At 40.3% G+C, this 16868-nt stretch overlaps 1 protein-coding gene across 2 annotated transcripts in view; it reads right to left on the reverse strand.

Moving 5' to 3' along the window:
• Positions 1–3562: 3562 nt before the first annotated feature.
• The window catches only part of LOC147005319 (guanylate-binding protein 6), a 77168-nt gene continuing 63862 nt past the window's right edge, over positions 3563–16868 (reverse strand). For both annotated transcript variants that reach the window (XM_085836954.1, XM_085836953.1), the window contains exons 4-11: positions 12371–12480; positions 11989–12185; positions 9642–9887; positions 8040–8320; positions 7166–7372; positions 5861–5963; positions 5339–5532; positions 3563–4442 (exon numbers count right to left, since the gene is read on the reverse strand). In XM_085836954.1, the coding sequence (XP_085693080.1) occupies positions 4257–4442; positions 5339–5532; positions 5861–5963; positions 7166–7372; positions 8040–8320; positions 9642–9887; positions 11989–12185; positions 12371–12480 (1524 nt within the window). In that variant the 3' untranslated portion in view covers positions 3563–4256. The remainder of the gene's footprint in view (positions 4443–5338; positions 5533–5860; positions 5964–7165; positions 7373–8039; positions 8321–9641; positions 9888–11988; positions 12186–12370; positions 12481–16868) is intronic.

Here is a 16868-nt window from a genome sequence, read left to right on the forward strand (position 1 = left end):
AAGCCCAGGCTGAGCAAAATCCTGCACTACAGAAGGAAGCAGCAGGCTACAAGGACCACAGCAGCACCCAGAACTCCTAGAAACCTTTGACAAGCATCTGCAGAGGACTTAGGCTGGGACAGTTTTCCCTGCTTAGTCTTACTCTCTTTATATGTTCACATTCAGACAATCTGCACCCAAGTGATCCTTAAATCTGTCTTCTGACTGGAACATCATATTCCATGGCATATGTATACACATGCATGCACACAAATAAACGAATACATAGAACTTTTTTTCATGAGAAAAGACTAACCAGGCACAGACTAAACCTGAGAAAAAGAACCCCTGAGCCTAGGACTTCTCCCTATAGCTAGAGCTCACTGGAGCTTCAGCACTTATCCACAATTCCAGGCCAGAGAACAGGTTCTTGCATCAGCCTCTGCTGCTATTCCTGTTGTCTACTGACAAGAACTCCCTTAAAGATCCAGACCTCCTGCATCAGAGACCAGGGATGCCATCACACTTCTGAGAGTGGCACTGGATCTCTGCTGACAGCCATGACTCCCAAGAGTTCAAATCTACTCCAAATGAATTGTTGAATCCCTGTGGCAATGAGTTTTATTCCATTAAAGTTGTTAAACCTGAGCTAGTAATCAAACACCTTTGTTAGACTGTCTATGAGTCTTCAGGTGGGGGCATTATCATGCCGTGTAGCATAACTTAGTTTAATATATACATATATCCCATGATCTCCACATTGACTGGCCAGGTAGTATGTCCTCAACTGCAATCTTGAGGTGGCAACAGATTTTTAATTGGACTTGATGTTCACTAAATAGTAACAAAATAAAGTAAAATTTGCTTTGCTATCTGACTAACTCATTATTAGAGAAGGCTGCTGAGATACTTCAGTGGGAGGTACTCTCTGCATACCACACCCGCAGCTCAGGAAAGTTGTGTGTGTGTGTGTGGGGGGGGGGATGTGCCTGCCTGCCTGCATGACTGACTGAGATGTGGAGAATATATGCTTAGGAGCTAGTGACATATTAGTAGATGCACTTGGGTTCACAATGTGTCCACCTCCTGTGTTTTTAAAGACTGGTATGTTTGAAGTCAGGATAGCTTTTCACAAATGTCTTCTCTGTGCCTTTGGGAAAATACTCATCGCCAACACACCTCTTTCTTGTAGACTTGGGCACAATAGAAACTTCTTGGTCCTTTTATGGCTTTGCTTTCTGAAAATTATCTAAAACAGACCCTGGAAATTCTACCTTCCTTCCAGGTAAACTTGTGGTAGGAGCCACCCTAATCTGCTTTCTCAGTTCACACCTCTTCTCCTCTCTCCCAGGAAGTATCTCAGTCATGGTAGATATCCATTCTCCTTTCTCATGTTATCCTCAGTAAAGATACTGTTCTTCCATTCCACATTGGTGATTAATGTTAGACTTGTCCTATTTTTCTTACCATAACTATTATTGCCACTTACCAGGCCTTCAACGTCCAAGTACTGACCAACCCAGCACGCTGTCATCTCAGCCCTTGTAGTGTCATTCTTCCAAAACCATTTTTAGGCACCAGATTGAAATACCAAATATTAACAAGCTTGATGTTTACTTTTATGCATTAAATTGTCAGGACAACATCTGACATTATACTTGGTCAAAACATTTATTTTTTCCTTTTCTGAATAATCCTGCAACTCTCATTCCGTATCAAAAAATCTACTTCTGAAAAGATATAATTCTGGCCACCTCAGCAAAGTGACTACCTAAATTAGAGTGTGGCTGTCCCAAAGGCACAAGTCAAGCAGCCTTGGAAGGGGGAGTGAGGATGATTATAAGAAAAGACAGAAAGAAGACTCAGAGAAAAGAATTAGAATTGGGAAGGTTGCAGGTGAATACCACATCAACCTCAAGTTTATTTTTCTTAGCTTTATTATATCTCTCAGTACCGTGGGAAACAATGTCACAAGGTGGCAGAAATAATAGCTGATGTACACACAGGATATCTTTTCTTATCCAGAGGATTTCCTGTTCCAACCACCAAGATGAATTGAACTTTCATCCCCTTGCCTTGAGCCTCAAGTGTATTTCCTCTTATAGTTCCATGAGTCAGTAGGCCAGGAAATCTGCCAGCAGAGCCTAACCTGACTTGATTGTGCCTGGCAGGTCGGCTTTCACTGAAGCAAACAAAATGGCTCCCAATAAAACAGCACCAAGATCTCTCTCTCCTTTACACAGTTCATTCTTTTGAACTTGACATTTCACAGGCATTAATAGAGAGGAAGTAGGCTTCTCCAAGATTCCAATAATCTTAAGAATGTCTACATTTTAATTTTGAAATAATTAATTTAAGCATTTTAAAAATAAGACCATATTGTTCTAAAATAATATTTTCTGGATATGATGGGGCTACAACAATAGTGACATTTGTTGGAACAAGATACATACTATGAAGCCAGTCAACATCCAGTGTGGAGAGGCAGTGAGCTCATGAGTCCCCACCCCTAGCTTAGGAGCTACTAGCAGTTGGTATCTGGTGACTGGGAGTCAGAGAGTAGGTTTTCTATGGGGATGTGGGTCATGATCAATTGTCCATGTTCTGGTAGATGGTGTCTAATGCCCAGGGACATTAGGCCAGCATTAATTTATTCACATTAAGAAGAAAGAGGAAGAGGTGGGGTAAGAGAAAACATGAAGATGGGAGGGGAATTTGAGGATGTCTTAGAGGAGCTGGGGTGGGTACACCTTAAATACATCATATTCATTAATGCACTAATAAGGGTCCTTGTGTCTTTACTCATATGGACCATTATCAATATTAACAGTATATTCCTTTAAATCTTACTTGTAAGTATGTATATGTGTGGGCTGGGGATATGTGATAGAAGTACCAGTGGCTCTTGGGTTTGAGAAAAGGAAGTCAGGTCCCTTGGAGTTAGATTTACAGGTAGTTGTTACCTGCCCCAGGAACCGAGATACCCTGGATGAACATTGTGCATTCTTCACCCGGAGCCATCTCTGAGCTGTCCACCTCCCATGTGCCCCATGTATTCTCTTATACTCTATATTATCATATGGCTCTTAATACAGTTTCCCTGTTACTTTGCAAATAAATATATATGATATAAAAAGCATGCATAAATTATTTTGATTGCCTGTTGAAATAACATTTTGATATGTGGCTTTACAAAAAAATGCATTATTTAAATTACTTTTAAAAATGGAAAGCCTTAAAGGAAAACATCATTAAGCTGCAAATATTATGCTTCCTGGTACTCAAGTCTTGTTCTTGGGTGAATTCTAGTGGCTTATGCCATTTCTAGAAGCAGATGTTTCATCATGCAGTGGTGAGTTTTAACTTATTGTCAATATCACTGTCACTTTCCCAGCACTCTTCATGAAATGTGTAAGACTGAGAACATCATGGAATGCACACATCACTTCAACTTTTGACTCCAACTTAATCTCTCTAGATGAAGCCAGTAGACTAGGTTTTTTACTAATCTTCCAGAGGGCATTTCATTTGTGTTCTTGTATGTTTGCATGGGATAGTAGCATTTCTAATAATAATCACACAGTTGTATGGTGTTTTGACTTTACTTTTAAGATATATTTTAGCTCAATTCAGATCATTTTACAGATAGCTTGACTGGCATTTGTTTCTTGTCTATATAGTACTCCAAGACCAAGTCATATTGAAATTCACTGCCAATCAAACAAGTGATGTTTAATTAGTTTCCGGGATTATCACAATTATGATATCAATGAATTTCCTCTTGCTGAGATGAAATACCCTCACAAAACCAACTTAAGAAAGGGTTTGTTGTGGTCTATGAATCATGATGATACACTCTGTCAAGGCTGGAGAATACATTCTGAGAGAAGTCGAGGCTGGCTTGTTGTATTGCATCCACAGTCAGGAAGCCACAAGTGGTAGGGCCATTTGTTTTCATCTTTCTCTGTTTCTTCAGTACACAGGAACAGTGCTGCCCACCCGTAGGATGGGTTTCCTACAATATTAACCTGAGAGAGTCCCCCATAAGCTAACCTGGGCTACATGGTCCTCATAGGAGTACCATAAACCTTGTCTCCTTGCTGATTCTATATGCAGTCAAATTGGCCAACAGTAATTACATGTAATTACTAATTGCGTAGCTTCCATAGGACTCATTTCAAAAATGTGTCCTCTAAAGGCTAACATTGTCTTTGCAGGCATGTATGAAACAAAGTGTATTTCACAGTCTATCATTTCCACAATTGTGAAGGACTCAATCATAAATGCTTTAGATAACGGAAAAGGTAATGAAAAAAAACTGTAGAAAATCCATTTAAGAGAGCGTCCTCAATTCGATCAGTGTTTCCTTTCTTATCCTTGATGACATCTCTCAGTTGCTGTATTTCTTTGTTCATTTCTTCAGCTTTCTTCTTAAATCCTTCCTCAAGGAAAGCCTTTTGATCCTAAAACAGTGAACATAACAAAGAAGTAAATAGTGCCAAGTCGCAACATTGTATGACTTAAAGTTTCAAAACTTTAGCAAGCGATCTTTAGTGCATTCCTAAAAATTTTCCCTTACCATGAAGAAGATGCACGAAAGATAGACCTACACATTATGAGGAAGTAGGGTTGAAACTTTACTAATCTTGATCCACCATGTTTGTTCCAGCTGCGATGCTAGCAGAGCTGTGAAGATGTGCTTATGCTCATGCCCAAAAAATGTCACTGGCCTGATTGCACAGCACTCAACCGACTTACACCGTGTGATAACTATATCTTACAGATGGGGGATAACTCACTGGATACTGAACAAGCTGATTACCATCTCACTTGCAGATGGACAATGGAAATCGCTCCAATGTCAAGTGCTTCTTCCAGCATGCTCTCTACCCCGGGGAAAGCTACAGAACCTGCAGAAGCTGCTGGTTCACTGTGCCTATGAGACTGGACATTTCTTCAGCTTAATGTCAACATAGATCATCCTGAGGAGGTTGGGGTTGGATGGGTATGGTTGTTGGGGACAGGCAGGTGCCTGATGACCTGGACAACCCAGACCAGTTGCTGAAATTAATACACTGCCTGCTTGGGAAGTTTATTTAGTGAACCCTCATAAAATTATTTTAAATATTCCAAGTCTATAAGCCAAACCACTGTAGTCATTAAAACCCTGAATGAGCAAAAGAAATCCTGATGTCCCCAGAGTCTACATAAAGAGCAAAATTCAAAGACTATATAACAATCGGGGGGGTGGTACTCCTTAGCGATAATATATTATGATTGTGTTCTTCATGTGACCTGGCTGACAACTTTCTCCCATTGCCTGGGGAATAAGAACCACCAGGAGGATGAAGAGCCCCACCTTCAGTTGCTTCTTCAGCATCATATCATGGTCTTTGATGTCCTGCTCTCTCTCCTGCATCAGCTTTTTCCTCAGTTGCTCTATGTTTTCCTTGTGACTTTTCTCTTGAGCCTCCATATACTCCTGCTGCTCCTTCTGCTTCTGTCTTAGCAGCTCTTGCTCCTTCTCTGCTGCCACCTTCTGGGCACGTTCCTCTGCCCCAGGAAGATTCCGGGAGAGAAGAAAGTGATGGGTCAAGTAAAATGTCAACATTCCAGAACCCAGAGAACAATTCAAATCTCAAAGGGAGCATAGGAAACCAGACTGCCCCTTGGTCCTCACCTGCAGAGCATGTTTCTGACAGTGATGGAGAAACCCTGCCCATGTGACTGAAACACAGCCAAGACTGCCTGTGGCATACAGATTGGGCATACACAGAAAGATAGAAAGCGACTGATCTGGCATGGATTTACTATGGCTTCCATCAGAAAGCCATGGTAGGAATCTGACCTCTCCTGAGAGCCAAGAGACATGTTCCTGTACCTGCAATGGCCTTCTCCCCAGCAGTGAGGGCTGTATCTGCCTGCAAGATGGAACTCTCGATGATGGCCTGTGACTGCAGAAAGCTCTGGAAGACTTCACTTGCCTGTAGGACCAAGAGGGAGCAAAGAACCCTGATAAATCCTGAGAGAGTGAGGACCCATGAGACTCACCAGAGTCCTCACTGTGCCTCATTGTTAAATGCCACAGTGAAGCCTGCAGATGGCAAAAGCTCTTCAGATGCCCTGGATACTTCCTGCTCTGTGGCTTAGTCCAGTAACCTCTGCTAGAGATGCCTGCATCCAATAAGATGCAGCCTGTCCATGTCATGTGCAGCTGTGCACGCTGCAACTTATGAAGCCTTTGGATATTGTATTCCACTGTAAAATACTGCATGGGTGCATATTAGCTACTTCCTTCTGATCTTGCTGTTTGTGTTCATTCATAGGTAAGTCACTTTAGCTGCCCAGGCCTTGTGGTAGAGATGTGTGACTGTGCACAGTAGTGGGAACATTGCTCAGTGCATTTAAATAACTAAAGAAAGGTCTAAAGAAAGTACTTACAATGGTATCACTGGCAATAACAGAGTAATATTTTTGCTATATTATTACACTCACTACTGCATAGGTAGATCATCCTGACAGACTTATACAGTTATCACTCAGAATGCTTTGGGAGAATATTTCTAAGAATTCATACTAAATAGGAGCCACTTTGCACCAAGCATGGTCAAGGTAAAGCACTTGCCTTGCCTTGCAAAGCCCTGACTTTGGTCACCAACACTAACATAAAGCTAAAGGTACCAGTCAGTCTTCATGTACTCTGACTCCTCTTAAGCAGTGTTGTGTGTTCTGGCTTTATGACATGCCCTTCCCTCTGCACTAAACTCCCATGCTCGCTGCCCCTCATCTTCATCAAGTTTCGATGTTTCCTGCTCAACTTCACCCCATTCACAGCCTGGGAATGTTCCCTGCTCCTCACCTTCACCCCTTTCCTATGCTCCCTGCTCCTCACTTCACCCCTTTCCTATGCTCCCTGCTCCTCCCATTCACCCCTTTCCTATGCTCCCTGCTCCTCACCTTCACCCCTTTCCTATGCTCCCTGCTCCTCCCATTCACCCCTTTCCTATGCTCCCTGCTCCTCACTTCACCCCTTTCCTATGCTCCCTGCTCCTCCCATTCACCCCTTTCCTATGCTCCCTGCTCCTCACCTTCACCCCTTTCCTATACTCCCTGCTCCTCCCACTCACCCCTTTCCTATGCTCCCTGCTCCTCACTTCACCCCTTTCCTATGTTCCCCACTCCTCACCTTCACCCCTTTCCTGGGAACCTGCCAGTAGTCATGTTCAATCTTCTCCCTCTTGTCCATGTAAAGCTTGTGTCCCCAAGGAACAAAAAATGTTGAAATATTTTCCATAAAATCCTTTGAAAGTCGATCCAGTTCTTCTTGACAATATTTATTTGATGCCTCTTCATTCTTCGACAGGAAAAGCTCTTTCTTCTCTCCTATTAATTCCTATAAGGGAAGTGTACAGAGATCTGACGAAATTTAAGGAATAGAAGGGAAAAAGTTCCAAGAATCATCATAGGAGAGCCAACTTACTTCCGATGAGAAAGCATTCCAGTGTAATAAGAACTCACGGGAATGTGAAGTGCTAAAACCTGAACTCAGATGCTCAAAAAGATGTGGAAGCCTACACTAAATGTTCTTTCGGTTCCTGGTCCTCAAGACCTTCTGAAAAGACCATCCTACAATCTCTGGTTCCTTGTGGGTGTCACATCCTGAAATTCTATCTTCAAGGACACAATGATATAACAAGGTACCACAGAAGAACGGTAAGCTGTAGAGAGACTCCAGTGAGAAACAGTGTCTTAGGAAGAGAAGATTATGGCAGCTTCAAGGATGCACTATAGATGTCCTGGCTAGGATCACAATCCACAAACATTAACTGGGTAAAGGAATTAGGACACTATATACTCATTATTCCATCTGTTCGACATTACTAGAATAAAAATACCGGAAATTTGGGAAGGGGACATGCAATCATTCATAACTGTATTCTTCATGATACTCTGAAACACATATCTTTAAATAATTAATGCATATATGGCCAATGAAGGCTCATCAACACTACAGTCTTGAAAGGGTAGCACCATGACAGTTAATGCAATCAAGAGATTACCACCAGCTTCTTCAGGAATTGCTGATTTTCATCCTTGAATGAATGCTCCATGAAGACAGCAATGGCTTCCTTCTCACAGGCTGCATGCACACCTAGTAGCTCCTGGAGAGTGTCTGTGGGAAGCCTCAGTTCCTGGTCCATCTGCTCACTATAGTGGTTGACTGCTTTCTGCACAGCTACTGAGTTCTCACGCTGGGCCAGAGTTGTCACAGCATCATCCAGACAAGGCACTGCTCCACTGTTGATGGCATTCACATAGGTTGTCACCAGAGTACCCAGTCCTTTGTGAATCAGGAATTTTAAGGGATAAATAATAGTGAATGGGATCCAAGGTGTTAAAACTATATTTTGAAAATTTTCACAACAACTCATGTGCACACACATATACACACATGCACACACACACACACACACACACACACACACAAACACACAAAACCTCCTTCAGCAAGCTATCAGTTTCTTTGTCCTATTCTCACTTTATTTCTTTGGTTTTCTAGTTCAGGATGTTAAAAAAAATTAATATCCATCCTCACCTAATAAATTCAACTGTCTATGAAAATGTAATTTTGTATTTAATACTTTGAATGAAAACATATGCATGAACTAAATATGAAAGGTATGTCACATTATTTCTGTGGTTATTATAAAAATATAAGTTTGCTTAAATACTAGTGTTTATATTGGAACTATTTAAATATCCAAATTATATTTCACATAGTCATTCTAACATATAACATACAAGATATCCCCTGTAAAAGTAGAAGGGATCAGCTTTAGTGGTTTAAACACTAATTCTATAATATATTAAGTACCTTTTCACTGGTGATTTTATTATCAGTTAAGAATTTTATGCAGGTATGTTACAACTGTAAATACTAATGATGTTGTCTGCATTCTTAAAGAAGGGTTTCTTTTTTTTATATACTTTTTATTAGGTATTTTCCTCATTTACATTTCCAATTCTATCCCAAAAGTCCCCCATACCCTCCGACCCAGTCCCCTACCCACCCACTCCCACTTTTTGGCCCTGGCATTCCCCTGTACTGGGGCATATAAAGTTTGCAAGTCCAATGGGCCTCTCTTTCCAGTGATGGCCGACTAGGCCATCTTTTGATACATATGCAGCTAGAGTCAAGAGCTCCGGGGTACTGGTTAGTTTATAATGTTGTTCTACCTATAGGGTTGCAGATCCCTTTAGCTCCTTGGGTATTTTCTCTAGCTCCTCGCTTGGGGGCCCTGTGATCCATCCAATAGCTGACTGTGAACATCCACTTCTGTGTTTGCTAGGCCCCGGCATAGTCTCACAAGAGACAGTTATATCTGGGTCCTTTCAGCAAAATCTTGCTAGTATATGCAATGGTGTCAGCGTTTGGAAGCTGACTATGTGATGGAACCCTGGATATGGCAGGCTCTAGATGGTCCATCCTTTTAAAGAAGGGTTTCTAATCTACAGTTATAAAATCTATACATTTCAGAATTGGGATACATGCATACTACCATAGTATATAAAATTAAAAACTTATATGCTAATAAGTTCAACATATACTACTCACTAAGGAAGTGTGATTTGAAGACAAAACAAAACACAAAAAAACTCACTATTCCCAGTGACCTTAATTCCCTCTTTGAGGGTCTTGATCTTGGCATAAGTGAAGATGTAAGAAACAAAAGCCTTTGTTACTTCCTGGAACTTAGGATCCAGTTGCTCTTCTGTGATACAATCAAGTTTTTGTAAAAGTTCTTTGTCATGCGTTGGCCGATCAAAGACAAAACACTTCCGGTTAGGAAAGAAAAGTCTGATACATTCCCTGCATGAATTGGATGCTTGCATTCTGGGTTTGTCACCTAGTGTTGGAGGAAACACAAAATTACAGGAGTCACCTAAGCACAGAGGACAGATGAAGGAGGCCCTGATCTACTTGAAATATTCTGCACTTACAGACTCTTTACAATATAATATGCAACACTTCTTTGCATATAAAACAAGTTTGAACTTGATAGAAGTCTGATCAAATATCTCAGGAGTTATTTGACTTCAGTGGAGAAGCCTATGGCTGAAATCCACAGACCTGAACATGGCATCAAGCATACTGTAGCTGTGGTGTCCTGCTGACTGAACAACAAGAGGCTAAAATTGATTTCTGGCCTAATCACTCCTTCCAGAAAGAGAGTTATAGGACAAGAAAAAAAAAAGAGCCAAAACTAAAAGATAACCATGTATTAAAAATAGGAACACTGGCAAATCTAAGATTGACTCCATAGTTACAGAAGGAGAACTACTTTGAGGCTACACAGAACTCATTTTTGTAAAAGTAAAATATACACTCAAAGAACTATATGTAACACTAAGACAGAAAGTCATGAAAATGTGAATGTATGTGTTGTGTATGTGTGTCTTGTGTATGTATGCATGTCTGCTTGTCTGTGGGTGCATATGGAAAGAGTCATTCTCCACCTTACTGGCAAAGGGTCTCTCAGGTGAAATGGAACTCTCTAATACAGCCAGTCTGGCTACCCACCATGCTCCAGAGTTTTCCTGTGTCCTCGGCCTGGATTGAAGGTAGACTATCATATCCAACCAGCATTAAAATAATTCTGGAAATCTTACCTCCAGTCCTCACACCTGGGTGACTGTGCTTTAACTATGGAGTCACCTCCTGGACCATATATTTGGGATTTTTCCTGAAACAATTTTAGTTGTTCATGGAAAGTTAGCAATGTGAGGTGATAGATGTATCATCTGTTCTACTGAGTAACCACTGCCTTAGTACCTGCATGTGTTCTATAGTATTTAGTTACAAAGCTCAAGTTCAACAAGGAAGAAAATTGTATACAGGGCTGTTAACCTTTTTCATCAACAATTATGAGGATATCCATGAGTTTGAGGCTACTATGGTCTGCACAGGGTATTCCAAGCTACCAAAGTCTACACTATGAGATCCTGTCTTCCAAAAAGAAAGGAAGGAAGGAAGGAAGGAAGGAAGGAAGGAAGGAAGGAAGGAAGGAAGGAAGGGCTAGTAGGTTGTGGCACACATCTTTAATCTTGATATATAGGAGAAAGAGGCACGAGATATGCTGTGAGCTCCGGGCCAGCCCATCTGGTCTACATAGTAGTAACCAACCAGCTAGGGCAACACAGTAACATCCTGTTTAAAATTAAACAATATTTAAATATCTAAATTGTAAGACTGTGCCTACTCCAGAAATTCTCTGAGATGAATAATTGCACTGATTTCATGGGCAGCCCTCTACCAACTACATGTGCAATGTTTAGAGAAAGCAGACAGAAAATGAGAGCAGTGAGCATTCCAGAATTGGTGTGACTCACAAGGCTCCATCTTCTTCACACTTGGGCTGACAAAGCCCATGCCAATGGTTGACAGACCATGAATATAACTGATCCTGACTCTGTGGCATGAATAAAAATGGGTAGCTATGACAGTCAAATAGACTCGGGAAAAACTATACTGACTATGGAGAAGGCATAATGTGAGAAGACACATGTGTTGCAGCTGCTTTTGCAGACAAGAAAATCAAGGCAGCATTAAAAACCTGTGTTCATCTATAAGGAGAACAATGTATCTCTCTGTGAAATGTATTTTAAGATGGGCTACATACAATAAATTCATGAAGAAGAATTAGGCAGCCAAAGGTTTCTTAAAGGAAGGACAACACAAAAACAGACAGTACAAACATCTGGACTTGAGCATGCATTGACTCTAGATGCTAACGTATAAACTGAAAAGAATGTCACCTTGAATAACTTTGCTGTGCTTTAGGCTCTACTCTTTCCAAATAAAATTAAACACCACATCCAAACAATATCAACCAATGACCTAGCATCATTTCTGTAGAACTCCATCCCATTGGGAAGACTCCACCAAGGATGGGAGTCACTCAGCAAATGACACCCCCCCCCAGCCTTCCTACCCCAGCCCTCCTGTACCTGGGATCAGCTTCAGGGCATTCTCCAGGTAGTCATCACTTGTGATGTCTTCCCCATTTAACTTCAGCTCCAGCATGAAATCCCGAACAGTCCAGACAAAGTCTGGAAAGAAACTCACAAACTCTGTGGAATTCTTTATTCCATCAGGATTTGGGGAAGACCTTGCTCTGATCAGCTCAGTGAGCTCTGTGACATAACTGGCACTTGGCTAAGGAAAAGGGACTTCATGCACACGCTCTCATGGTTCTCTTATTAAAATAAATCATTCTAAACACTCTGCTCTGCCCCATCAAAAGCCACATAGTGACAGGACAGGGCAGTGACTCCATATTCATTCCAGAGCACTCAATGAAACATGGTGGCTCAGATCCCAGAAGGATACTGAAGCTGCTCCAGGGCCTGGTGGTTGATGGTGTTCATGCTGTTGTAGAGGAAGGTGCTGCTCAGAAGCACGCTGAGGGCAAAGATCCACAAGTCGTTCTTAGGATCACCCTGGAATATATGTGAAGGAAAAAGGCTGAGCAGAGCACTATTCAGAAGTGACTTGGGCTGATCCTGTGGCCTTGTTACTCCAGGTACTCTGGGGGCCAAAGCAGGAGGAGCAAAAGCCCTTTACCTGGTTAAAGAAAGAATGTGAAGTCAACCTGAGAAACTTAGTAGAACCTATATTACCTTGCACAGAACAAATATATCAACTGGAGCAAGCATCTCAATGTTTGATCAGGTACACTGAATTTCATAGGCAAGGGGAGGGGAGAATAAACTTAAAATCATTTGCACAGGAAGACTTTCTTAACAGGTCACAGATCACACAGATGTTAAAAACAAGAATAAATAAATAGTTCTTTGTGAATAGGAAAAGTTATTTAACATTTATATTTCTCATAGATGGTTACTATCCAGAACATATACAGAACTTGAAAAAACAAAACAAAACAAAAAACAAACACAAAACTGACGGCACGCACTTCTTGGCATCCACAATACTGTCTGCATTTGGTGACTGTATGTGGGATGGATCCACAGGAGGAGCAGTCTCTTTATGGCATTTCTTTCAGTCTCTGTTCCATACTTTTTCTCCCTATCTGTTCTCATATTTTGTTACTCCTTCTAAGCCTGATACAGCTGTCTCCTGAGAGGCACTGCCAGAGCCTAACAAATACAGAGTTGGATGATCTCAGCTAACCATGGGATTGTGCACAGGTTCCCCAATGGAGGAGTTAGAGAAAGGACTGAAGGAGCTGAAGGGGGTAGCAACCCCATAGGAAGAAGGAAAACATCAACCAACCAGAACCTCCAGAGCTCCCTGGGACTAAACCACCAACTAAAAAGTACACGTGGAGTCACCCATGGCTCTAGCCACAAATGTAGCAGAGGATTGCATCAGTGGGAGAAGAGCTCCATGGTCCTGTGAAGGCTCCATGCTCCAGAGTAGGAGAATTCAAGCGTGGGTAGGCAGGAGTGGGTAGGAGAGTGGGGAGCACCCTCATAGAAGCAGGAGGAGGGGGAGGGTGGGAGGGAGTTTCAGGGGGGCTGGGGGGCGGAGACCAGGAAAGGGGATAGCATTTGAATTGTAAATAGAAAAAAATCCAATAAAAAACTGAATATCAAGAAAATACATAAAAATAAATGTCCCAATTTAAAATTAGTGATAGAAGTAAACATAGAAGAGTTCTGAAACAATGAGACACATGTGGCCAAGGAACAAATAAAAGGTGAGCCTCTGGTGTCCAACTGGGACACAGCCAGCATAGTTGAGCTGCATGCTGTTTCCTGAGCTCCACTGTCAGGCCAAAGGCTCTGCATGCCTCCCTGAGGAGTCCTGTCAGCAACAGGAACATCCAGCTAACCCCAGTACCAACCAGATGGCTATAGCATGAAGACACAACCAGAAAGATCCTGGGCAATATAGCACAACCAGGGCCCAGCTATCTTACCACAGCAAACCTTGGATATCCTAACATAGCCAAAGCAGAAGAAGATGACTGTAAACCCAATCTTATCAAGATTTTAGAGGCCTTTAAAGAGGAAATGAATAAATCCCTTAAAGAAATACAGGGAAATACAATCAAACAGGAAATGCATAAAACTGTTCAAGACCTGGAAATGTACATAGAAACAATAAAGGAAACACAAACTGAGGGAATCTGGGAGATGGAAAACATAGGGAAGAGATCAGGAGCAAAAGATGCAAGCATCACCCACAGAGTACAAGAGATGGAAGAAGGAATCTCAGGAATAGAAGATACAATAAAAGAAATGAATACATCAACGGGCCAGATAGTTTTAGTGCAGAATTCTATAACTTTCAAAGATGAGCTAATACCAACACTCCTCAAACTATTCCACAAAATGAAAACAGAAAAAACATTGTCAAAATCATTCTATGAGGTCAGTTTCACCCAGATACATAAAATACAAAGACTCGTAAAAGTAAGAATTTCAGACCATTGATACAAAAATAATCAATAAAATACTTGAAAACCTAATCCAAGAACACATCAAAATTATCATCCACCATGATCAAGTAGGCTTCATCCCAGACATGCAGGAATGTCTCAACATACAAAAGTCTATTAATGTGACACAACATATAAACAAACTGGAAGAAAAAAACATATCACATCATTAGATTCTGAAAATAGCCTTTGACAAAATCCAACATCACTTCATGATAAAAGTCTTGGACATATCAGGGGTATGAGGCACATAGACAAACAGAAAATGCAGCAAGCAAAAAGCCAACATCAAATTAAATGGAGACAAACTTATAGCAACTCTACTAAAATATGGATATATATTCAATATAATGTCTGGATTTCTACCTAAAGCAATAAGAAAACTAAAGGAGATCAAGGGAATACAAATTGAAAAGGATGATGTCAAAACACCATTATTTGTAGATGAAATGATAGTATACATAAGTGGTTCTAAAAATTCCACTAGGGAACAAATACAGCTGTTAAGCACTTTCACTGAAGTGGATGGGAACAAGGCTAACTACAACAAATCAGTAGCTCTCCTATATACAAATGACAGACTAAGAAAAGAAACAGGAAAACACTACCTTTCACAATAGCCTTACATAATATCACAGTGTAACTCTAACCAAGCATGTAAAAGACCTGTGTGACAAAAATGACAAGTCTTTGAAAAAAGAAATTGAAGAAGGTATTAGAGAATAGAAAGACTTCCAATGCTCATGGATTGGTAGGGTTAATGAAGTGAAAATGGCCATCTAACCAAAAGCTATCTACAGATTCAATGCAGTCACAACAAAATTCTAACACAGTTCTTTTCAAACCTTTAAAGAGCAAATCTCAAATTCATATGGAAAAATAAAAATCCCAAGATAATGAAAAGAGTTCAGTACAATCAAAAAACTTCTAGAAGCATCACCATTCCTGATTTCAAGCTGTACTGCAGAGGAATAATAATAAAAACCATACTGTATTGCAATAAAAACAGACAATTTGAACAGTGGAATAAAATCAATGACCCAGAGATAGATCCACACAGGAGATATAGAATAAAATTGAAGAAACTGATACATCAATGGGCCAGATGGTTTTAGTGCAGAATTCTACCAAACTTTCAAAGATGAGCTAATACCTACACTCCTCAAACTTCCACAAAATGAAAACAGGTGGAACATTGCTAAACTCATTCTATAAGATCACTGTCACCATGATACCTAAATCCACAGAAACACTCACTAAAGTAAGAATCAGACCAATTTCCCTTAATAACATTGATGCAAAAATAATCAATAAAATACTAACAAACCGAATGCAAGAACACATCAAAATTATCATCCACCATGATCAAGTAGGCTTCATCCCAGAGATACAGGGATGTCTCAACATACAAAAAACCATCAATGTAATACAGCATATAAACAAACTGAAAAAAAACAAAAAATGATACTATCACATCATTTGTTGTTAGAAATAGCCTTTAACCAAATCCAACATCACTTTATGATAAAAGTCTTGGAGATATCAGGGGTAAAATTTCCATACCTAAACATAATCTACAGCAAGCCAATAACAAACATCAAATTAATTGGAGACAAAGTTAAAGCAATTCTACTAAAATAAGGAACAAGACAAGGCTGTCTACTCTCTCCATATCTATTCAATATAGTGCCTGGAGTTCTACCTAGATCAACAAGAAAACTAAAGGAGATCAAGGGGATACAAATTGAAAAGGGAGATGTCAAAACACCATTATTTGTAGATGATATGATAATGTATATGAGTAGCTCTAAAAATTCCACTAAGGCACCTAGACAGCTGATAAGCACTTTCAGTGAAGTGGATGTGGACAAGGTTAACTACAATAAATCAGTGGCCCTCCTAAATACAAATGAGAGACTGAGAAAAGAAACAGGAAAACTCCACCTTTGAAAATAGTCTTACATAGTATAAAATATCTTGGTGTAACATTAACCAAGCGAGAGAAAGACCTGTGTGGCACAAATGTCAACCCTTTGAAGACAGAAACTGTAGAAGGTATCAGAAGATAGAAAGACCTCTCATGCTCATGGATTGATAGGGTTAACAAAGTGAAAATGGCCATCTTATGAAAAGCATTGTACAGATTTAATGCAGTTCTCATCAAAATTCCAACACAATTCTTTCCAGACCTTTAAAGAGAAATTCTCAAATTCATTTGGAAAAACAAAAAACTAAAGATAGAGAAAACAGTTCTCTATAATAAAAGAACTTGTGGAGGTATCACCATTCCTGATTTCAAGCCATTGCTATTATTATAGAGCAATAGTAATAAAAACCACATGGTATTGCCATAAAAACAGATTGATCAGTGGAATAGAATCAAAGACCCAGAGATAGATCCACATACTTAGAGACACTTGG

Source organism: Mus caroli, unplaced genomic scaffold, assembly GCF_978045245.1.
Source record: "Mus caroli unplaced genomic scaffold, Mus_caroli_1 scaffold_4, whole genome shotgun sequence".
Classification (NCBI taxonomy): Eukaryota; Metazoa; Chordata; class Mammalia; order Rodentia; family Muridae; genus Mus; species Mus caroli.